Source organism: Rhinoraja longicauda, chromosome 7 (genome assembly GCF_053455715.1).
Source record: "Rhinoraja longicauda isolate Sanriku21f chromosome 7, sRhiLon1.1, whole genome shotgun sequence".
Taxonomy (NCBI): domain Eukaryota; kingdom Metazoa; phylum Chordata; class Chondrichthyes; order Rajiformes; family Arhynchobatidae; genus Rhinoraja; species Rhinoraja longicauda.
This window is the reverse complement of record NC_135959.1, coordinates 62,179-85,962: the sequence shown is the minus strand read 5'-3', so window position 1 is coordinate 85,962 and position 23,784 is coordinate 62,179. Positions and strand designations below refer to the sequence as shown.

The 23,784-nt window shown below is 53.0% G+C and overlaps 2 protein-coding genes across 2 annotated transcripts in view; one reads left to right on the top strand and one right to left on the bottom strand.

Annotated features, from left to right (window-relative positions):
• Positions 1–11,462, top strand: part of LOC144595404 (protocadherin-16-like) — a 130,625-nt gene extending 119,163 nt beyond the window's left edge. Inside the window, exons 10-14 of the mRNA XM_078402906.1 lie at positions 2,617–3,460; positions 5,271–5,510; positions 7,551–7,676; positions 9,292–9,501; positions 10,495–11,462. Of these exons, the coding sequence (XP_078259032.1) occupies positions 2,617–3,460; positions 5,271–5,510; positions 7,551–7,676; positions 9,292–9,501; positions 10,495–11,462 (2,388 nt within the window). The remainder of the gene's footprint in view (positions 1–2,616; positions 3,461–5,270; positions 5,511–7,550; positions 7,677–9,291; positions 9,502–10,494) is intronic.
• A 10,312-nt stretch (positions 11,463–21,774) lies between these two features.
• LOC144595403 (fat-like cadherin-related tumor suppressor homolog) overlaps positions 21,775–23,784 on the bottom strand; it is a 26,175-nt gene continuing 24,165 nt past the window's right edge. Inside the window, exons 4-7 of the mRNA XM_078402905.1 lie at positions 23,655–23,777; positions 22,776–22,910; positions 22,115–22,625; positions 21,775–22,027 (exon numbers count right to left, since the gene is read on the bottom strand). Of these exons, the coding sequence (XP_078259031.1) occupies positions 21,775–22,027; positions 22,115–22,625; positions 22,776–22,910; positions 23,655–23,777 (1,022 nt within the window). The remainder of the gene's footprint in view (positions 22,028–22,114; positions 22,626–22,775; positions 22,911–23,654; positions 23,778–23,784) is intronic.

Sequence of the window (23,784 nt, the reverse complement as noted above, 5' to 3'; positions counted from 1 at the left end):
GTCCAGGTAATGCCGGGCTAGTGACCGGTCCAGGTAATGCCGGGCTAGTGACCGGTCCAGGTAATGCCGGGTGAGTGACCGGTCCAGGTAATGCCGGGCTAGTGACCGGTCCAGGTAATGCCGGGTACTGACCGGTCCAGGTAATGCCGGGCTAGTGACCGGTCCAGGTAATTCCTCAACATCCAACACTCCAGAGAAAACATTTGGTGCTAATGGAAGAAGTTTCATTGAAATTGGTGTTATATTTTTTAAGTTATTCACATTTTAAAGTTTAAATCTATCTCCGAGGGAGGGAGGGGAGGGGAGGGGGGGAAAGGGTGCAGGGAGGGCGAAGGAAGGGGGAAGGAGGGAGGAGAAGGGGGGTTGAGGGGGATGGAGTGGGGGGGGAGGGGATGGGGAGGGGGAGGGGAGGGGGGGGAGGGGGAGGAGAGGAGAGGGTGCTGCACCAATGTAGGAGAGGTTTGGGCCCAACGGGTCCACTTGGTCTGGTAACTTACTAAAATCCATGTACCGCCCACCCTCATTGTCACCACGACCACGTTAGTGAGACGTGACTTGTTAGTGAGAGTGAGACGTGTATAGCCATGTGGACTGTCTGTAATTAACGCATCCTCTTCCAAATGGGAGTGAATCCAATCGCGAAGAATGCTCTCTAATAGTGTCCCTACCTGACATCAGGCTCACAGGTCTATAATTCCCCTGGATTCTCTCGACTTCCCTTCTTAAACAAAGGAGCAACTTTACTGCTGCCCAGTCCCCTGACACCTTGCCTGTGGCTATGACGATCAGTCTGAAGAAGGGTCTGGACCTGAAACGTCACCCATTCCCTCTCTCCTAGATGCTGCCTGACCCACTGAGTTACTCCAGCACTCTGTGAAACGTCACCTATCCACCCCCTCCACAGATGCTGCCTGACCCACTGAGTTACTCCAGCACTCTGTGAAACGTCACCTATCCATGTTCTCCACAGATGCTGCCTGACCCACTGAGTTACTCCAGCACTCTGTGAAACGTCACCTATCCATGTTCTCCACAGATGCTGCCTGACCCACTGAGTTACTCCGGCACTCTGTGACACCTTGCCCGTGGCTGGGGGAGGTTGCCAAGATGTTCTGATGAAGGTCTCACGTTCCGTTGTTCTCTGTGGCAGCTCTCCTGCTCGACTGAGACCGTCAGCCCCCCCCACTGAACCCTGAATCCAGCTGACATCTGATCCTTTTGCAAGACTACCGTGAAGCTTCCCGACCTGTGGTCTGTTCCCCAGGGGTTCCACCAGGATCACTCCCACCACCTCCCACCTCACTCCCTGAAGTCAGCCCAAGCTCTGCTGGACACGAATAAACTCCATCCCACCTGGGCCCCTTACATGAAGGTTCCATCCCTCACTACCACAACCTGTGCTTTACATCCTGCTGACTTTCACTGAACTAGATGCCATCAAAGTGATCGGCTGCTTCTCATCCTCAGTTCTAGCTACTGCTTCTGACCGATCTCTGGCCACATTGCTCTGGCCACGGCCATAACACTCCCTGACCAACGCTGCTAATCCTGAGGTGGACACATGGTCACAGGGACAGTGGACCTGTCTCTGATCTACATGTCACATCTGATCTGCCATCTCTGTCTCCCAACCAAACCAAGGCACAGCCTTCCTGTGGATTATCGTCACCACACTGCCTCACCTGTCCACTCCTCTGCACTCAGACCTCACCCACAGCACCTGGACCTCCCAGACCAATGGCCACGAGAACCTGAGGGGCAACATGTCCACTCACGGGGTAGGGGTAGCGTTGCCAACTGTCCCGTATTACCCGAGACATCCCGAATATTGGTTTGTCCCGTACGGGACCGCCTTTGTCCCGTATTAGGCCCGGACAGTGTTGGTTCAGACAGTGTAGGCCTGGACACTGTAGTCCGGGATGCTGTAGGCCCGGACGCTGTAGGCCCGGACGCTGTAGGCCTGGAAGCTGTAGGCCCAGACGCTGTAGGCCCGGACGCTGTAGGCCCGGACGCTGTAGGCCTGGAAGACATAGGCCCGGACAGTGTTGGTCGAGACAGTGTAGGCCCGGACGCTGTAGGCCCGGACGCTGTAGGCCCAGACAGTGTAGGCCCGGACGCTCTAGGCCCAGACAGTGTAGGCCCGGACGCTGTAGGCCCGGACGCTCTAGGCCCAGACAGTGTAGGCCCGGACAGTGTCAGTCCGGACACTGTAGGTCCGGAGGCCCGGGCGCCACCTAACAAAGGTTGCATAGCAACCCGCCTCCCAGTCCAGGCGGCCGCCAATGGAAGCGGAGAGGGGGAATGGGGGAATGGGGGAGGGTGATGAGTGAAGATGGAGGGGAAGGTGGAGTGAGGGGGGGAGTGGAAAGAAAGGTGTGTATGAGAGAACCTGGGGAGGTTATGGGGGGATATAGTGGGGAGGGGGGTCTGGGGAGATCGGGGGGGGGGGTTTACTTGGACTTGCCGATCATGTTCCAAGGTTAAAGAGGCTTTGTTTAACCCTTTGTTCCCATTATTTAACCGTGTTTGACCCTTGGTTAAACTTTTAACCCTTTGTTTAACCCTTTGTCAAATGCTCTCTTTAACCCTCAGTCCCCCCTTTCTTTAACCCTTCAGGTGCTGGCCTCCCCAGGTAAGCAGGCACAGGTGGACAGCAGTTCCGTGACCTTCTGGCTCATGGAGGGAACGGCCCCCGGCTCGGTCATCGGGTCCGTGGTCTCGGGCCAGCGGTCATCAGCTGCGGACGAAGAGGTGACGTACATGGTGGTGGGGGGCACGGACCGAGAGGGGTGCTTCCTGGTGGACAGGCTGGGAGGGGAGGTGTACGTAGCCCAGCAGCTGGACTTTGAGGCTGGGTCCCACTACCAGCTGGAGGTGGCAGTGGACAGTGTCCACAGTGGGCTGCCACACCGCTCCATCGTCCTGCTGGACATCAACATCCAGGACCTGAACGAGCACCCACCTCTCTTCCCTGAAGACCCCATCACCATCGTGGTGAGCGAGAACGTGCCTAGTGGCTCCTCCATCTACATGTTCCAGGCCCTGGACCAGGATGGGAGTGGTCCTAACAGCGAAGTGCGTTACTCCCTGTTGTCCCAGTCTCCCCCAGACCCACGGCTGCAGGTCCACCCCATCACCGGCATGCTGACCGCGGCCAGCACCATTGACCGCGAGACCACAGCCTCACTGCTGCTGGTGGTCCAAGCCACTGACCAGGCGGTCAACGCCAGCCAGCGAAGGTCTTCAGCGGCCACAGTCCGCATTTTCGTGACCGACGAGAACGACAACAGCCCAGAGTTCCTGTCGCCGCCCGCGGTCAGTGTCCTGGAGAACCGGCCAGCAGGATCGGTCATCGGTCATCTGGTCGCTCAGGACTCCGACCTGGGAGAGAATGGCCGGGTCACCTACCGCATCAAGACGGGCCGTGGACACGCCCACTTTCACCTCCACCCGGACACAGGTGAGCAACTACCTGGGCCAGGTATCCTTCACCCCGCCCACTCCAGCCTCTGCTGCAACCACGGCTGCCCGTGACGTGACAGAAACCGCTCGGACACGCATGTAGTGGGCTGGGTCAGACCGACGCCGACGCCATTACACATGGTGCCGTGTGCCCTGTGAGGAAGGCCATCCAAGTGCAGAGAGCAATATCCATCCGCTGGGCGGAGATGGACACAGAGTGCTGGAGTAACTCAGTGGGTCAGGCAGCATCTCTGGAGTTTAGTCCGAGCAGTGTTGCACATTGTGAGGCTGAATGTAAAGATATAATTAATGCCCAGACTTCTCAGCGCCGATGCACAGAGAGATCTTAGAGTCCCGGTCCATGACTCCCTGAGAGTGGCGACACAGAGCGGTCAGGGAGGCTCAGAGACACAGAGCCCCAGTGGCACAGAGCCACTGGCCCAGAGACACAGAGCGGTCAGGGAGGCTCAGAGACACAGAGCGGTCAGGGAGGCTCAGAGACACAGAGCGGTCAGGGAGGCTCAGAGACACAGAGCCCCAGTGGCACAGAGCCACTGGCCCAGAGACACAGAGCGGTCAGGGAGGCTCAGAGACACAGAGCGGTCAGGGAGGCTCAGAGACACAGAGTCCCAGTGGCACACAGCCCCAGAGACACAGAGCCCCAGTGGCACAGAGCCACTGGCCCAGAGACACAGAGCCCCAGTGGCACATAGCCCCAGAGACACAGAGCCCCAGTGGCACATAGCCCCAGAGACACAGAGCGGTCAGGGAGGCTCAGAGACACAGAGCCCCAGTGGCACATAGCCTCAGAGACACAGAGCCCCAGTGGCACAGAGCCACTGGCCCAGAGACACAGAGCGGTCAGGGAGGCTTGCGGACTGCTGGCCTTCATCGGTTGGGGCACTGAGTACAAGAGTCAGGAAGTCGTGTTGTAGCTCCGTAGGACTTTGGTTTGGCCACATGTGCAGTATCTGTTTATCCCATTATAGAAGGATGTGGGGCCAATGGAGGATGTGGAAGTGGTTGACCAGGATAATGCCTGGATTAGAGGATGTTGCCCGGATTAGAGGGCGGTGCCCAGACTACAGGGTGGTGCCCGGACTAGAGGGCGTTGCCCAGATTAGAGGGCATTGCCCGGATTAGAGGGCGGTGCCCAGATTAGAGGGCATTGCCCGGATTAGAGGGCGGTGCCCGGATTAGAGGAAGTTGCCCGGATTAGAGGGTGGTACCCGGATGGGGGTGGGGGGTGGAGGCAGATACGATCGTGGTGGTGAAGAGGCTTTTAGACGGGCACCAGGATATGGTGGGAGTGGAGGGATGTGGATCACGGGCTGTGGCCGTATTGTCAACACAGATGTTGTGGGCCGAAGGGCCTGTTCCTGGGCCGTACTGTTCCATACTGTGGGCCGAAGGGCCTGTTCCTGGGCCATACTGTTCCATACTGTGGGCCGAAGGGCCAGTTCCTGGGCCGTACTGTTCCATACTGTGGGCCGAAGGGCCTGTTCCTGGGCCGTACTGTTCAATTCTGTGGGCCGAAGGGCCTGTTCCTGGGCCGTACTGTTCCATACTGTGGGCCGAAGGGCCTGTTCCTGGGCCGTACTGTTCCATACTGTGGGCCGAAGGGCCTGTTCCTGGGCCGTACTGTTCCATACTGTGGGCCGAAGGGCCTGTTCCTGGGCCGTACTGTTCCATGTTCTATGATGACCCCAACACCTCCTGGTCTGCCTCATCCCCATCCGCTGACCCGTCCAGTGAGGAGGGCAGTGCCCGTGGAGGGTTCAGGACTGACCGCTGGTGTTTGGTTACAGGAGCCTTGACCATTGTTGATGTCCTGGATTGTGAGGCCCAGTGTCGGTACAACTTGACCGTGGAGGTGTCTGACCACGGAGCTCCGAGTCGCACAACCAGCCAGTCTCTGCTCGTGCAGGTGATCGACGTCAACGACGAGGTGCCCACCTTTGAGCAAACAACGTACGAGGTGACGGTGAGAGAGAACCAGCCCCCGCATGTTCCTGTTCTACAGCTACACGCAACCGACAGGGACGAAGGTAACTCCTCACAACACAACGCCACTGGCCCAGAGACACAGAACCACTGGCCCAGAGACACAGAGCCCCAGTGGCACAGAGCTCCAGTGACACAGAGACACGGAGCCACTGGCCCAGAGACACAGAACCACTGGCCCAGAGACACAGAACCACTGGCCCAGAGACACAGAACCACTGGCCCAGAGACACAGAGCCCCAGTGACACAGAGACACGGAGCCACTGGCCCAGAGACACAGAGCCCCAGTGGCCCAGAGACACAGAACCACTGGCCCAGAGACACAGAACCACTGGCCCAGAGACACAGAGCCCCAGTGACACAGAGACACGGAGCCACTGGCCCAGAGACACAGAGCCCCTGGCCCAGAGATAGAGCCCCAGAGACAGAACCACTGGCCCAGAGACACAGAGCCCCAGTGGCACAGAGCCCCAGAGACACAGAACCACTGGCCCAGAGACACAGAGCCCCAGTGGCACATAGCCCCAGAGACACAGAGCCACTGGCCCAGAGACAGAGAGCCACTGGCCCAGAGACACAGAGCCCCAGTGGCACAGAGCCCCACAGACACAGAGACACTGGCCCAGAGACACAGAGCCCCAGTGACACGGAGCCACTGGCCCAGAGACACAGAGCCCCTGGCCCAGAGATAGAGCCCCAGAGACACAGAACCACTGGCCCAGAGACACAGAGCCCCAGTGACACAGAGACACAGAACCACTGGCCCAGAGACACAGAACCACTGGCCCAGAGACACAGAACCACTGGCCCAGAGACACAGAGCCCCAGTGGCACAGAGCTCCAGTGACACAGAGCCCCAGTGACACAGAGCCCCAGTGACACAGAGCCCCAGTGGCCCAGAGACACAGAACCACTGGCCCAGAGACACAGAACCACTGGCCCAGAGACACAGAGCCCCAGTGGCACAGAGCTCCAGTGACACAGAGACACTGGCCCAGAGACACAGAGCCCCAGTGACACGGAGCCACTGGCCCAGAGATAGAGCCCCAGAGACACAGAGCCCCTGGCCCAGAGATAGAGCCCCAGAGACACAGAACCACTGGCCCAGAGACACAGAGCCCCAGTGGCACAGAGCCCCAGAGACACAGAACCACTGGCCCAGAGACACAGAGCCCCAGTGGCACAGAGCCCCAGAGACACAGAGCCACTGGCCCAGAGACACAGAGCTCCAGTGACACAGAGACACAGAGCCACTGGCCCAGAGACACAGAGCCCCAGTGGCACATAGCCCCAGAGACACAGAGCCACTGGCCCAGAGACAGAGAGCCACTGGCCCAGAGACACAGAGCCCCAGTGGCACAGAGCCCCACAGACACAGAGACACTGGCCCAGAGACACAGAGCCCCAGTGACACGGAGCCACTGGCCCAGAGACACAGAGCCCCTGGCCCAGAGATAGAGCCCCAGAGACACAGAGCCACTGGCCCAGGGACACAGAGCCCCAGTGACACAGAGACACAGAACCACTGGCCCAGAGTCACAGAACCACTGGCCCAGAGACACAGAGCCACTGGCCCAGACACAGAGCCCCAGTGACACAGAGACACAGAACCACTGGCCCAGAGACACAGAGCCCCAGTGACACTGAGCCACTGGCCCAGACACAGAGCCACTGGCCCAGTGACACAGAGACACAGAACCACTGGCCCAGAGACACAGAGCCCCAGTGACACTGAGCCACTGGCCCAGACACAGAGCCCCAGTGACACAGAGACACAGAACCACTGGCCCAGAGACACAGAGTCCCAGAGACACAGATCCCAAATGACCCAGAGCCCCAGTGACACAGAGCCACTGGCCCAGTGACACAGAGACACAGAACCACTGGCCCAGAGACACAGAGCCCCAGTGACACAAAGCCTCAGTGACACAGAGCCACTGGCCCAGTGACAGGGAAGCTGCTGACTCAATCCGAAGACGCTCCTTAATGACACACTGACCACTCTAACACACTGACCACTCTAACACACTGACCACTCTAACACAGTGCCCACACTGTAACACACGTGTTTCTGCGTGTGCAGGATCCAACGGGCTGGTGACATACGGGGCCGTGCTGGACGACAGCTTCTCCATTGACCCCGTGTCAGGGGTGATCAGCAGCAGAGGGGCCCTGGACAGAGAGCAGCAGCCCATCCACCTGCTCACAGGTAGGTCTGCACACCTGGGCATCAGCGTGCGTGGGGACCCCACAGCCCCCTCCTCCCCCCCACTCTCCTCTCTCTCTCCCCCTCCCCCCCACTCTCCTCTCTCTCTCTCTCTCTCTCTCTCTCTTCTGCCACTCTATCTCCCCTTCCCCATCTCTCTATCTCCTCATTCCATCTTTCTTTCTCTTTTCCACTCCATTTCTCTCCCTTTCTCTCCCTCCCACCCTTCTTTCTCCCCTCCCGCTCTCTCTCTCTCCCTCTCTCTCTCCCTCTCTCTCTCCCTCTCTCCCCCTCTCCCTCTCTCTCCCCCTCTCTCTCTCCCTCTCTCTCCCCCTCTCTCCCCCCTCTCTCTCTCTCCCTCTCTCTCCCCCTCTCTCTCTCCCTCTCTCTCCCTCTCTCCCCCCCCACCTCTCCCTCTCTCCCCCCTCTCCCTCTCTCTCCCTCCCTCTCTCCCCCCTCTCCCTCTCTCTCTCCCTCTCTCTCTCCCTCTCTCCCCCTCTCTCTCTCCCTCTCTCTCCCCCCTCTCTCTCTCTCCCTCTCTCTATCCTTCTCTCTCTCCCCCTCTCTCTCCCCCTCCCCCTCTCTCCCCCCTCTCCCCCTCTCTCTCCCCCTCTCTCTCTCTCTCTCCCTCTCCTCTCTCTCCCTTTCTCTCTCCCCCCCTCTCTCTCTCCCCCTCCCTCTCTCCCTCTCTCTCTCCCCCTCTCTCTCTCCCCCCCCTCTCTCTCCCCCTCTCTCCCCCCCTCTCCCTCTCCCTCTCCCCCTCTTCCCCCCCCCTCTCCCTCTCCCCCCCTCTCTCTCTCCCCCTCTCTCTCCCTCTCTCTCCCCCCCTCTCTCTCCCTCTCTCTCTCCCCCCCTCTCTCTCTCCCCCTCTCTCTCCCCCTCTCTCCCCCCTCTCCCCCTCTCTGTCCCCCCCCCTCTCTCTCCCCCCCTCTCTCTCCCTCTCTCTCTCCCCCCCTCTCTCTCCCCCTCTCTCCCCCCCTCTCCCTCTCCCTCTCCCCCTCTCCCCCCCCTCTCCCTCTCCCCCCTCTCTCTCCCCCTCTCTATCCCTCTCTCTCCCCCCCCTCTCTCCCCCCCTTTCTCTCCTCCTCTCTCTCCCTCTCTCTCTCCCCCCCTCTCTCTCTCCCCCTCTCTCTCCCCCTCTCTCTCCCCCTCCCCCTCTCTCCCCCCTCTCCCCCTCTCTGTCCCCCCTCTCTCTCCCCCCTCTCTCTCCCTCTCTCTCTCCCCCCCTCTCTCTCCCCCTCTCTCCCCCCCTCTCCCTCTCCCTCTCCCCCTCTTCCCCCCCCTCTCCCTCTCCCCCCCTCTCTCTCTCCCCCTCTCTCTCCCTCTCCCTCTCCTTCTCTCTCTCCCTCTCTCTCCCCCTCTCTCTCCCCCCCCCCTCTCTCCCCCTCTCTCTCTCCCCCCACTCTCTCTCCCCCTCTCTCTCCCTCTCCCTCTCCCCCTCTCTCCCCCCCCTCTCCCTCTCCCCCCTCTCTCTCTCTCCCCCTCTCTCCCTCTCTCTCTCCCTCTCTCTCCCCCCTCCCCCTCTCCCCCCTCTCTCTCTCCCCCTCTCTCTCCCTCTCTCTCTCTCTCTCTCTCTCGTTCACCCCTCCAGCTTCTTGTTGGCTCCATTCCTTTACAGTTTATGCCGTAGACGGTGGGGTCCCAGCCAACGTTGCCACGGTGACGGTGAGGGTCCGGGTCGAGGATGAGAATGACAATGGGCCACGGTTCGATGAGGAACTTTACCAACTCCAGGTCCCGGAAAACCAGCCTGGAGTCGCCCTGTTCACGGTCAAAGCCATGGACAGCGATGCCGGAGAGAACGGCCGGCTGGAATACGGGATCATTGGTGAGCATGCGTGGCCAGCCAGTGTAGCGTGTGGGCGCACGGGTAACATGTGGGGTGTGTGTGTGGGTAACGTGTGGGTTGTATGTGTGGATAACGTGTGGGTTGTATGTGTGAGTAACGTGTGGACTGTGTGTACAGGACAACATGTGGACTGAGAGTCCAGCGGGGTGTGTGGACATACAGCACAATAACCATATAACATATAACAACTACAGCACGGAAACAGGCCTGTCCGGCCCTACCAGTCCACGCCGACCACTCTCTCTGACCTAGTCTCATCTACCTGCTCTCAGACCATAACCCTCTAATCCCCTCCTATCCATATACCTATCCAATTTACTCTTAAATAATAAAATCGTGCCTGCCTCCACCACTTCCACCGGAAGCCCATTCCATACAGCCACAACCCTCTGAGTAAAGAAGTTCCCCCTCATGTTACCCCTAAACCTTTGTCCCTTAATTCTGAAGCTATGTCCCCTTGTTGGAATCTTCCCCACTCTCAAAGGGAAAAGCCTACCCACGTCAACTCTGTCCGTCCCTCTCAAAATTTTAAAAACCTCTATCAAGTCCCCCCTCAACCTTCTACGCTCCAAAGAATAAAGACCCAACCTGTTCAACCTCTCTCTGTAGCTTAAGTGCTGAAACCCAGGCAACATTCTAGTAAATCTCCTCTGTACCCTCTCCATTTTGTCGACATCCTTCCTATAATTTGGCGACCAGAACTGCACACCATACTCCAGATTCGGCCTCACCAATGCCCTGTACAATTTCAACATTACATCCCAACTTCTATACTCGATGCTCTGATTTATAAAGGCAAGCATACCAAATGCCTTCTTCACCACCCTATCCACATGAGATTCCACCTTCAGGGAACAATGCACAGTTATTCCCAGATCCCAATGTGTGGGTTATATGTGTTAGTTTATCAGTTTATTATTGTCACGTGTACCGAGGTAGTGGAAAACTTCTTGTTGCTCGCTGTCCCGTCAGCGGAACGACAATACGTGATTATAATCAATATTCCTCAGAACGTGAAGCTTTCAAGCATCAAGACCTTGGTGCCATCAATGTTCACGGTGGTGTGTGCACTACTATGGTGCCATGTTCACGATGGTGTGTGCACTACTATGGTGTCATGTTCACGATGGTGTGTGCACTACTATGGTGCCATGTTCACGATGGTGTGTGCACTACTATGGTGTCATGTTCATGGTGGTGTGTGCACTACTATGGTGCCATGTTCACGATGGTGTGTGCACTACTATGGTGCCATGTTCATGGTGGTGTGTGCACTACTATGGTGCCATGTTCACGATGGTGTGTGCACTACTATGGTGCCATGTTCACGATGGTGTGTGCACTACTATGGTGCCATGTTCATGGTGGTGTGTGCACTACTATGGTGCCATGTTCATGGTGGTGTGTGCACTACTATGGTGCCATGTTCACCATGGTGTGTGCACTACTATGGTGCCATGTTCATGGTGGTGTGTGCACTACTATGGTGCCATGTTCACGATGGTGTGTGCACCACTATGGTACCATGTTCACGATGGTGTGTGCACTACTATGGTGCCATGTTCACGATGGTGTGTGCACTACTATGGTGCCATGTTCATGGTGGTTTGTGCACTACTATGGTGCCATGTTCATGGTGGTGTGTGCACTACTATGGTGCCATGTTCACGATGGTGTGTGCACTACTATGGTGCCATGTTCACGATGGTGTGTGCACTACTTATGGTGCCATGTTCATGGTGATGTGTGCACTACTATGGTGCCATGTTCACGATGGTGTGTGCACTACTATAGTGCCATGTTCAGGGTGGTTTGTGCACTACTATGGTGCCATGTTCATGATGGTGTGTGCACTACTATGGTGCCATGTTCACGATGGTGTGTGCACTACTATGGTGCCATCAATGTTCACGATGGTGTGTGCACCACTTCACTTCTGATGTTGATCTCCATCTCCGTTGTCTCGCTGACATTGAGTGAGGGTTGGATTTAGCTCTCAGGCAAACGGAATCAAGGGGTATGGGGAGAAGGCAGGAACGAGGTACTGATTGGGAATGATCAGCCATGATCACATTGAATGGCGGTGCTGGCACAAAGGGCCGAATGGCCTCCTCCTGCACCTATTGTCTATCATAGGTGATAGGAGTAGAATTAGGCCATTCGGCCCATCAAGTCTACTCCGCCATTCAATCACGGCTGATCTATCTCTCCCTTCTAACCCCATTCTCCTGCCTTCTCCCCATAACCCCTGACACCCGCACTGATCAACAATCTATCTATCTAAATATGTCCACTGACTTGTGGCCTCCAAAGCCGTCTGTGGCAAAGAATCCCACAGATTCACCGCCCTCTGACTAAGGAAATTCCTCCTCATCTCCTTCCCAAACTGGTTGTCTCGGCACCAGAAACTGGTTGTCTCGGCACCAGGTCACGATCATCTCAATCCCCTTCTTGTCCTCTGTCTAGTTATTGTTTGATGACTGGCCCACTATGTGGTGTGGTCTGTGAACATGTAGATTGTTGAGGGGCTGAGTGAGGAGGAGGAGAGGAGGGGGCTGAGTGAAGAGGGGGCTAAGTGAGGAGGAGAGGAGGGGGCTGAGAACGCATCCTCCACGGGGAGGATTACCATAGAAGATGACGTTCGCTGTAGTCTGGTCGTGGAGGTTGTGAGTCCAGTTGCAGGGGCAGTGCTGACTCCTAGTTCCGCGCATTTGGAGATGAGTTTGGTTGGGATGACGATGATTGATCGGTGCTGGGACCCCTGTGGTATTGATTGATCGGTGCTGGGACCCCTGTGGTATTGATTGATCGGTGCTGGGACCCCTGTGGTATTGATTGATCTGTGCTGGGACCCCTGTTGGTGGTGAAACATATTGACCATATCTACCATGTACCTGAGTCTGGGCACCTGCGATGTGTCTCAGTCAAGACTCTCATTCTGCCTCTACCTCAGACTTGTGCACTTCACGGTGCGCTCGACTTGACCAGTACGTTTGTGCGTGACGTGCATGTTGGTGGGTGACATGCATGTTGGTGTGTGACATGCATGATGGGGCATGACATGCATGTTGGTGGGTGACATGCATGTTGGTGTGTGACATGCATGTTGGTGTGTGACATGCATGTTGGTGTGTGACATGCATGTTGGTGTGTGACGTGCATGTTGGTGGGTGACGTGCATGTTGGTGGGCGACATGCATGTTGGGGCGTGACGTGCATGTTGGGGCATGACATGCATGTTGCTGTTGTGGATGGGGAGTGAGGCAGGCGGCAGGTCAGATGGAAAGTTGAGCAGAGTGTTGGCCGATGGAATTCAATCCCAACACAAGTGGGATGGGGTGAGGCAAAGTGAATGCAGGGCGCAGGGAAATGCTGATGAACAGAGAGACCCTGGGATTCAGGGTAGACACAGAGTGCTAGAGTAACTCAGCGGGTCAGGCAGCATCTGTGGAGAGAAGGAATGCATGTTGAGGATGGGGCTCAGATTGGGGAGCGGGGAGATGGGTTTCTAGACCAGAGGCACGGACGAGGAACGGACTGAGCAGCTGACAGCGATCTCCTGGAGAGAGACTGCCAAGGTCCGGTCGAGAAGCGTGGGGTGAGGAACTGGAGGGTCTCGACCCGAAACGTCGCCCATTCCTTCTCTCCTGAGATGCTGCCTGACCCGCTGAGTTACTCCAGCATTTTGTGATAACTGGAGGATAAACATTGATGGAGGCAAGTTCCTGGATTCAGGTCCGTAGTTCCCTGGAAGTTGCAGCGCAGGTAGACTAGTGGTGAAGAATGTCCATGGTCTTTATAGATGTGGGCAGGTGGTCTCAACATTGGGATGTGTTGCCACTTCACAAAACACTGAGTTGACCACTTTATTGGGAGGGTAAAGTTACGCTGGAATGAGCAGAGTAGATTCAGCAAGATGTTGCCTGAATTGGAGACGTTTTTATATCCAGGGTATTTAATATCGATGTCACAGGATGACGGACGATTTACAGCAGAGATTGAGGTTGTTTGGCCTCTGTGGGCTGGCTAAAGATCAGTATTTGTTTCAATCCACTTGAAGTCAAAGAGGTGGGACAGGAACTCAGAGAGAAAGGCAGAGTTTGTACAATGGGACCAAGGGTGAAACTCAGGCCAAACGATGCAGTAAAGAGAGAGAATGTGAGTGTAAACTACAGCCTGAGTGAAAGATAACGAGTCCTCTCTGAGCATCTGGACACGGGCTTTATAAACACATGCATGTTGAGGATGGGGCTCAGATTGGGGAGCAGGGGGGTGGGTTTCTCAGCCAGAGGCACGGACGAGGAACAGACTGAGCAGCTGACAGCGATCTACTGGAGGTCTCACTGCCAAGGTCGGTGGGGAAGAGGGGGGGTGAGGAACTAGAGGATAAGGATTGATGGAGGCAAGTTCCTGCAAGTGTTGGCTGTGATTCAGGAGCCCAGCCAGTCCGGGCAGAATGAAGCCGCCAGCTGTGGGAGGCAAGGCCCAGAGTTGTGGAACGAGACTCAGCTCTGCTGGTGCTGGGAGCTGTGGTGGGGGAGGGGAGGTGAGTGGGGAGGGTGAGTGGGGAGGGTGAGTGGGGAGGGTGAGTGGGGAGGGTGAGTGGGGAGGGTGAGTGGGGAGGGTGAGTGGGGAGGGTGAGTGGGGAGGGTGAGTGGGGAGGGTGAGTGGGGAGGGTGAGTGGGGAGGGTGAGTGGGGAGACATGGAACGCACCGTCTGAAGGGCAGGGAGGGGCAGAAGCCCAGAGTGGTGGGACCTGGGACCTGGGCAATCGTCTGGAGAGGGGCCGGGGGTGGAGAGTGGGCGGGGTGGGGGGTGGGTGGGGGGGGTGGGGTGGGGGGGGTGGGGTGGGGGGGGTGGGGTGGGGTGGGCGGGGTGGGGGGGGTGGAGAGGGGGCGGGGGTGGAGAGTGGCCGGGGGTGGAGAGGGGCGGGGGTGGGAGGGGGTGGGGGGTGTGGGGGGGGTGGAGAGGGGGCAGGGTGGGGGGGGGTGGGGGGGTGGAGAGGGGGGGGTGGAGAGTGGGGCGGGTGGGCGGGGTGGGGGGGCGGGGTGGGGGGGTGGAGGGGGCGGGGTGGGGGGGGTGGAGAGGGGGGGGTGGAGAGTGGCGGGTGGGGGTGAGGGGCGGGTGGGGGGGTGGAGAGGGGGCGGGTGGGAGGTGGGGTGTGGGGGTGGAGAGGGGGCAGGGTGGGGGGCGTGGGGGGGTGAGAGGGGGGTGGAGAGTGGGCGGGTGGGGGGGGTGGAGAGGGGGGGGGTGGAGAGTGGGCGGGGTGGGGGGGGCGGGGTGGGGGGGGCGGGGTGGGGGGGTGGAGGGGGGGCGGGGTGGGGGGGGTGGAGAGGGGGGGGGTGGGGGGGTGGAGTGGGGGGGGGCGGGGGTTGTTATGTTCACCACGGCATAAAGATGACGTACACTCACACGTTCGTTGCCTGAATCACACCAGCCTTTATTTACCCAGCATTCCCGGCTCCAGGAACACCCACTCATTAACATGATACATGAATATGCATGAAGACATTACACTGCTCTCCCTTTTTTTAAGTATTAAATCCAAGTACTCAGTTACAATTTTGATGTTGTGATACTTGATTTAAATCAATACTTTTAACCATATTTACAAAATTTCAAATGCTAAACATAACACGTTTATTTACACATTTTCGTTTAATTGTAGAGTGAGTTGTCTAACTTACAAATTTAACCTAATCACTGGTTTGCGGTTCCTGCCTGATCGTCTAACAGTAACAGGTGCAACAGACGTAACAGATGTACGTGTAGACTCAACTGTTGGCTTGTTTGGCTCTATGTTAGTACGCTGACCTTGACTAGAGAAGTCTGTTCCTTTATCTGTACTCACTGGATTTTGTGTATCAACCACAATAGTCTTTTCTAACTCACTTTCAGATGAATACTCAGGGATTAGGAATTCATGCTCAGTTTTTGGTTCATCTTTGGCTGGAATCACTTGATCCACATGAACACTTTTGATCTTGTCTCCAACATCCACTAAGTATCTTTTTGTTCCACACACTTCCACTATTTTCCCAACATCCCATTTGTCTCGACTGGACTTGTTGGGAGGACTGAGCACACAAACTTGCTCATCTGCTTGAAGTTCCTCTCCTTTTTGTGGAAGGCAAAGTGGTGTTTTTGACTTAACTGTTTTTGCTCAACTCTCGAGGCCAAATTGGGTTGAACTAGACTTAGGCGTATTCTTAGCCTTCTCTTCATCAACAATTCTGCAGGTGAATAACCCATAGTTGTGTATGGTGTGGTTCTGTACTTCAGCAAGAAACTAGCCAAACGATGTTTCATGCTGAGCTTTGAACTACCCTGCAAAACCTGTTTCTTGAGAGCCTCTTTGAATACTCTAACAGACCTTTCCGCCGCCCCATTGGAGGCTGGATGGTATGGAGGAACAAGTGTGTGTTTTACCCCGTTACGCTGCATGAACTCTTTGAACTGTTCTGAACGAAACTGAGGTCCGTTATCAGAAACAAGTTCTTCTGGTAAACCATGACATGCAAAAATTGATCTCAACTCATCTATGGTACGCTCAGCAGTAGTGCTTGATCCCATATGCTTAGCCTCAATCCATTTGGAATGACTATCTACTAGTACCAGAAAATTATCATTACCCTTTTCACAAAAGTCTACATGAACTCTCTGAAACGGTCTACTTGGCCATGACCAGGGTTGCAGTGGTGTTTTTGGTGGTTTACTGCGGCAATTTTGACACACGCTACATTTGCTCACCAGTGACTCAATGTCACTGTCTATACCAGGCCAATACACAAAACTTCTAGCAATTGACTTCATGCTAACTATGCTAGGATGTTCGGCATGAAGTCCGTACATAATCTTGTTTCTTAAAGACTCTGGTACAACCACTCTGTAACCCCACTTTATGCATCCCTGCTCGCATGATAATTCATGGCGTCGATTATAGAAAGGCTTCAGTTCCGAGTTTGATCCACTCTCGACTTCAGTCCACCCATTCAATGTCTCTTCATAGACACTCTTCAGCACAGTGTCCTTCTCTGTTTCAGCTGCAATTTCTGTTGCAGTCACTGGAAAGTCTTCATCTACGACTTGCAGTGTGTAGATTGAGTTCTCGCTTCCCACATCAGAGTTCTCATGGGGCAATCGGGACAACGCATCTGCCACTGCATTGCATTTGGAGCTTCTGTACTCCACCTTGTAGTCATACTGGGACAACAGAATTGCCCAGCGCTGCATCCTTGATGCCGCCATGGAAGGTATAGCTGACTTGGGACCCAGTATCGTGAGTAGTGGTTTGTGATCAGTCACAAGAGTGAATGGTCTGCCAAGAAGAAACTGGTGGAATTTCTTGATTCCGAACACAATGCTGAGTGCTTCCTTTTCTATCTGTGCATAGTTGCGCTCACTTGGTGATAGGGTGCGGGAGGCAAAAGCAATAGGCTTTTCCTGTCTGTCATCCATTACGTGGCAAATCACTGCACCTACACCATAACTTGAAGCATCACAAGCAAGTTTCATCTCGCGCGTCGTGTCGTAGTGAACAAGGAGTTTGTCACTTGTCAGGTTTTTCTTGCAGATGTCGTATGCATGTTGTTGTTCCTTTCCCCACATCCAATTCTCATCCTTTTGTAACAGATGATGTAGTGGCTTTAGCACGGTTGCTAAATCTGGAAGGAATCGTGCATAGAATTGCACCATCCCAAGGAATGATCGTAACTCTGACACATTGTTGGGCGTTGGAGCATTCACAATTGCTTCAATTTTCACCTTCACTGGGCGTAGTCCGTTGGAATCTACTTTGAGTCCAAGGTAGACCACCTCTGATTGTGCAAATGCACATTTGCTCTTTCGTAGTTTGACGTTGTGGCAGTTCAATCGTGTGAGAACTTGCTCAAGTATTTCCAGATGTTCTTCCATGCCCACTGTGAATATCAGTAGATCATCCTGGTTGCACACACAGTGCGGAATGCCTTGCAACATTTTGTCCATGACGGACTGAAAGATTTTCAGGGAAGATTTCACACCATAGGGCAGCTTTGTGTATGAATACAAGCCCTTATGTGTGTTGATGGTCAAGCACTGCTGACTTTCTTTGTCAACATTGAGTTGGGCATAAGCATGAGACAAATCCAGCTTAGTGAAGACTCTTGCTCCGCTAAGTTCTGCGTACAGATCCTGCGAGGTTGGCAAAGGATATTGTTCGTCATCAACAGCTTGGTTGATTGTGACTTTGTAGTCACCGCATAGTTGAACAGTTTTGTCAGCTTGAGCACAGCCACAACTGGCGTTGCCCAGTTGCTCTGGTCTGTCTTCACAAGTACTCCATTCCACTCCAACCTGTTGAGTTCTTCCTCCACTTGTTGCTTTAGCGCATATGGTACTGGTCTTGGTCGATAATACACAGGTCTCACATCTTGCTGCAGTCGAATGTGTGCAGAGTATCCTGTTATTCCCGTGTAACTGTCAGCAAATATTTCAGCGTGTTTGCTTATGACATTTTCAAGACGTGATTTGGACACATCAATGCTGAAAATGTTCTTCCAGTCTAATTTTATTTTACTCAGCCAATCCTTTCCAAGGAGGGTTGGTTTATTTCTGTAGCTGGCCACTATGATGGGCAGTGTTACTGACTGGCCATTACACTGAACTTTGCAATCCATTTGTCCGCACGTCTCCAAGGCTTCGCCGGAGTAGGTTCTCAGCTTGACCTTACTCTCGGACAATGGTGTCTGTGAGAACTTTGTTTCGTACAGGTCTTTGCTCATGACCGAACAGTCTGCTGCCGTGTCAATGCACATATCAATTAACTGTTCATTAACCAATAGTTTAATTCGAAAGTCCTTGTCTTGGCTGGTTGTAGGCTTATTGACATCAGTTGCATGAATGATGTACAACCCAAGTTCATTGTCATCCGGGTTCATGTCTAAGTTGTGAACTCTTTTCTGGTATTGTCGTGTGTTTCCCACTGTAAGCTTGGCCCGACATGCTGAGGCGATATGACCTTTCTTCTGCAGTTATAGCATTTAGCTGTTTTGAACTGACAGGATTGGGATGGGTGATTACCGTTGCAACGATAACAACTGGCTACACTCGGCTCCCCGCCATACTTCGGTTTCAGTTTGGCCCCTTTTGGATTGGCCATAGGCGCTGCTTTGTGTGTGTACACGGCCACTGCAGTATGTGGTGAAGGAAACTCGCGAGCATTCTTTGATGCCATCTCCATTGTAGTAGCAATCTTGCATGCTATCTCAAACGTAAGATCAGGAGTGCTCATGAGTCTGGACTGAATTCGTTCGTCCACTAGACCACAAACAAATCTGTCGCGTAGTGCGCGTTCAAGAAAGGTTCCAAAGTTACAGTGCAACGTTAAGTTTTTCAAGGCAACAATGTACTCACTGATGGTCTCATTTTGCTTCTGGTTTCTCGTGCCGAATTTGTAGCTTTCTGCAATTTCCAGAGGCTCTAGGTTGAAGTGCTCCTCCAACTTCTTTATAATGTCACGGAAAGGCACATCTTTTGCCTTTATGGGCGCAAGGATATTCACGAGTGTGCCGTACACTTCAGGTCCGATCACCGTGAGCAGAATCACTTTCATGCGTTCACGAACGGCCTTATTTGTTGCAGCCACTACCTCTCCTTCACCACTAGTCTCCATGATGTTGTTTGCCATGAAGAACATGTTTGCTCTCTCCATATAGGAGCTGAACGGCTCTCTACTTTTGTCAAAGATGCCCAGGCTTCCGATGTAGCCCCTGGACGCCGCCATTTTGTCCCTCTCTTTTTTTTAAACAAAGGAACTGTCACATCTCCGTCTCAGATGTGTAATAATGAAGCAGACACAACCCGTGGTGATTACATTGCTTCGTTTGACTGTTTATTGTTTCTAGGCCTTGCAGCCTTTAGCACACACACACACCAAACACACTCTCCTGCTCTACGCTCACCTGATACACACATCACCATATTTGTATATTATCATCATGATTCGTCATCATGACATCCCTCCTTTACCAGAATTAAACTTTAAATTACTGTGTTCTTTTCCCCCAATTAAACAATTCTTTACTTATTATGTTATTTTTCCTTAATACAAATATACAAATAATAACTTGTAAGTTTCTTTTGCCTCTAAACAAATATCATATAATTACTAAACAAAACTATAACTATAGTCTATAACACAAAATCGTCGTATCTTTTGGGAACTTTCCTTTCACGTTGTGGTCTACCAGCTGGCACAAGAACATCAAAGTCTGTTGAATCTGCTAAAGTGTTGTCATCCAGATACTGTCTCTGTTCAACACCTGCATCGCAGTCTGCTGCCTCTGGAAGTCTGGTCACCACCTCAGGAATGTCTGCTGGTCCCTCTGAATCGGTAACTCTCGGTGGACTTTGGCCCTCGATTCGACTGTCTCTCGACATGTACTTTTTTACATTCGATATATTCCTCTTGTACATAACACCTTCTGGAGACTTGACTGTCACCCTGCTACCGCTCCTCGATACAACATTGTATGGCTCACAATGGTAAGGAGTGTCCATCTTACCACCATCATCTCGCCTCACAAGTACGTCATCACCAGGCATTATTTCTGAGTGCCTGGCTCCTCGTTTCAAGTCGGCATACCATTTCGCCGCACCTTTCTTTTCGGCATCACGGTCTCTCAGCTCCTGGTCTTCGTGATCTCTCGTACTTCTGGCATTTTAGTGCGAATTTTCCTTCCAAACAAGGCTTCTGCCGGGCTTTTCCCAGTCGTTGAGTGAGTGATCGCCTGATATACAGCTACGTATGCTAGCAGCGCCTCCTTCCAATTTTTCCCTTCGGCATGGGCGATTCGTATCCTCTTCTCTATGGACTGATTTTGTCTCTCGACTTCTCCATTAGCCTGTGGCCATTTAGGAGTCACTCTATGATGATGAATACCGGTGGTTCTCATGTACTCAGCAAACGTCTCTGACACAAACTGTGGTCCATTGTCGGAGTACAATGTAACAGGCAACCCATGTCTGGCGAAAATCTCTGCCAATGCCTGTACAGTCTTTTCTGCCGTAGTTGACTTCATCACCGCATATTCATAGTATCTGCTGTAGTAGTCTACCACTACCATAATTGATTCACCTGTTGGAAGTGGTTCTAGAAAGTCAACAGCTACGTCGACCCATGGTCCTGTTGGCAATTTCGTACTTCTAATTGGTTCTGGTGGGTTGCTCCTGCTTGTGATTTGGCATCCGTGGCAAGTCCTGACAAATTTTTCGGCATCTCTGTCACAACCTGGCCACCACACTTTGCTCCGCAAATTTTGTTTGGTACCAACGATGCCTAAATGTCCCTCATGAGCTAATGACACGATCCTTGCTCGTAGTGCTTGCGGGATCACCAATATGTTACCTCTAAGCACACACTGACCAATCACACAAAATCCATCTTTTATGGGAACATATGCTTTGTAAGGGCATTGGTCCCATTGCCCACTATAAATACGCTTTCTGATATCATTAAGTTCAGGATCATGTTCTGATTCCCTTTCGAATTCCCTTGTTGCCACGGCTCTTGGCGTTGACTGAATTGCACAAAGTTTTCTGCTTCCATCCCTAAAGTGGATGTTACTCCTAGCTGTTCATCCTTCAACAGTCTCGACAGCGGGTCCGCAATGTTTGTTTTTCCAGCAATGTGGACTACTTTGTACTTGTACTGTTGGAGTCTCAGCACCCAGCGTTCTATTCTGGCACAGGGCTTGGACCTTGTTGAATAGATCACTTCCAGCGGCTTGTGATCAGTAACAAGTTCAAATTCAATACCGTACAAGTAGGCATGGAACCTTTCACAGGCCCACACTAGTCCCAGTGCTTCTTTCTCGTTTGAGAATACCTTCTTTCCACGCTGGTTAAAGATCGACTGCATATGCTATGATTCTGGGTCCATCAGCATGTGTCTGTACCAGCACAGCCCCCAAACCAACTGGATTAGCATCTGCTATGACTTTTGTTGGTGCAGCTAGATCATAATATCCAAGGGTTTCTGCACTCATTAGGCACTGTTTCAAGGTATTGAATGCCTGTCTCTGTTCATTTCCAAAATGGAACGGTATGTTTTTCCTGGTCAACTTTCTCAGCGGATCTGCCAGTGTAGCAAAATTTGGGATAAACTTTGCACAGTAATTGACTAGTCCTAGAAAGCTCCTCATCTCGGTTGCATTCTCAGGTTCACGTGCATCTGCAACATCTTTCACTTTAGCCTTTGCCAGGTTCAGCCTTCACTTGTCAGTGAGTCTGTGTCCCATGAAATCCATCTCAGAGACACCAAACTTGCACTTGTCCTCATTCACAGTGAGACCTGCTTTTTGAAGTCTAGTCAACACTAGCTTCAATCTCCTGTCATGCTCTTCACGAATTGATGCATGGACGATGATGTCATCTGATATGTTTGCTGCTCCAGGTACCCCTTGAATCACTCTGTGGATTTCATACTGATAGATCTCAGGGGCAGCATTGATTCCAAACATCAGTCTTTTGTACCGGTACAATCCGCAGTGAGTGACAAATGTTGTCACCTCTCTTGACTCTGGATGTAATTCCAATTGATGATATCCCCACTTGAGATCAATTGTGGAGAACACTTTACTAGTTGATAACTCTTGTAGAACTTCCTCGATCGTCGGAATTGTGTGTCTTTCTGTGATTATTGCTTCATTGGCTCTCCTAATGTCAACGCACAGTCTGATATCATTATTGGGTTTTGGCACTATCACTACTGGACTCGCCCATGGTGTTGAATGTTCAACTGGCTCGATAATATCCTGATCAATCAACTCCTTGATTTTAGCTTCTACTTTTCCACGAAGTCCAAATGGCGTTCTCCGCACTGGTTGTGCTATTGGCTTAACAGTTCCATCAACAGCTAACTTCACTTGCCGGCCTTTCAATTTTCCAACTCCTTGGAATACTGAGTGAAATTCCTGCTTCATGTCCTCATATGACTGCACTGAATTGACATGCACTCCGATGTGAAGCACTCCCAGCTCTCCAGCTGTACTTGTACTGAGCAAGGGTTCTCCTTTCTCCTCTATCACCACGAATTCTGCAACAGCTTTTCTATCTCCGACTTCTACGACAGCCGTGAAACATCCAATGGTCTACGACGGTTCAGTTGCAGTGTATGGATATAACTTCCTACTACACCTCCTTGACATGCACTTGATTTTCTGCTGTTTCAAGCATTCCCACAGTGATCTGTCAATGATGTTCCAGTCACTACCAGAATCTACAATCACTGGCACTGTAACACCTCCGATGGTCACTGCAACTTTTTCCAGATGGCTTTCATTCAATGCAAACTGATAATCCCTTTTAATAGCATGCTCACCGTCCTCATCACTTCCGAACTCATCTTCTACGTGACGGACGTGACTCTTCTTTTACTGCCACCGTCTGTCTAATTTGTCACTGGACTTCCCTTTCTCCCTTGCCTTGGAAGATTCGCTTTTGTAATCCCTTGTATTGTCCCTGGCCTTACTTTTGCATTTCTTTGCAAAATGATCTTTGCCTCCACATTTCCTACACGTTCTACCTTTTGCTGGACAACATGCATCTTTCCCTACGTGACCCATGTTGCCACACCTGTAACATTCAATCTCACGTTCAGACTTACTTCTTTGTCTCCCGTGGGACAACCAATTAACTAGCCCAGTCTTGGAATCTTTTAATTTCATGCTGTGAAATTGTCCCTCAACAGCTTCCAGTGCTGCCGCAATCGACAAAGCATCATTTAAGTTTAACTCACCGCCTTTTTCTAGCAGCCTTCTCCTGAGCTTGTCTGACCTGCAATGCTGGACAACCTGATCCAATATCTGGTTTTCCACATCAGCAGCCACATATTTGCATCCTACAGACACCTGTCTGAGTCTCGTCACAAATTGAGCAACAGTCTCGCCCTCTTCCTGGGTTGTTTTGCGGAATAAATGGCGTTGAAATGTAGCATTCGGTACCACCACATAATGACTGTTCAATGCATCAACGGCTTTCTTATAGTCATCCTTCATACCGGTGTCAGGGAGTGTTTTAAACATTTCTCGAACTGCTGGCCCCGCAGTGAAGAGAAGCAACGTTCTCTGCTGTGCCTTCTGCCCCAGCGTACTCTCATCAAGAAAGAGCCCGTGACTGTCAGCGTAGGCCTCGAATTCCACCAGCCAAGCTTTCCATTTCAAGCTGACAGTACTTGCATCACCCGTCGGACCACAGTGGGGAACTCCACGAAGTGCTAAGAA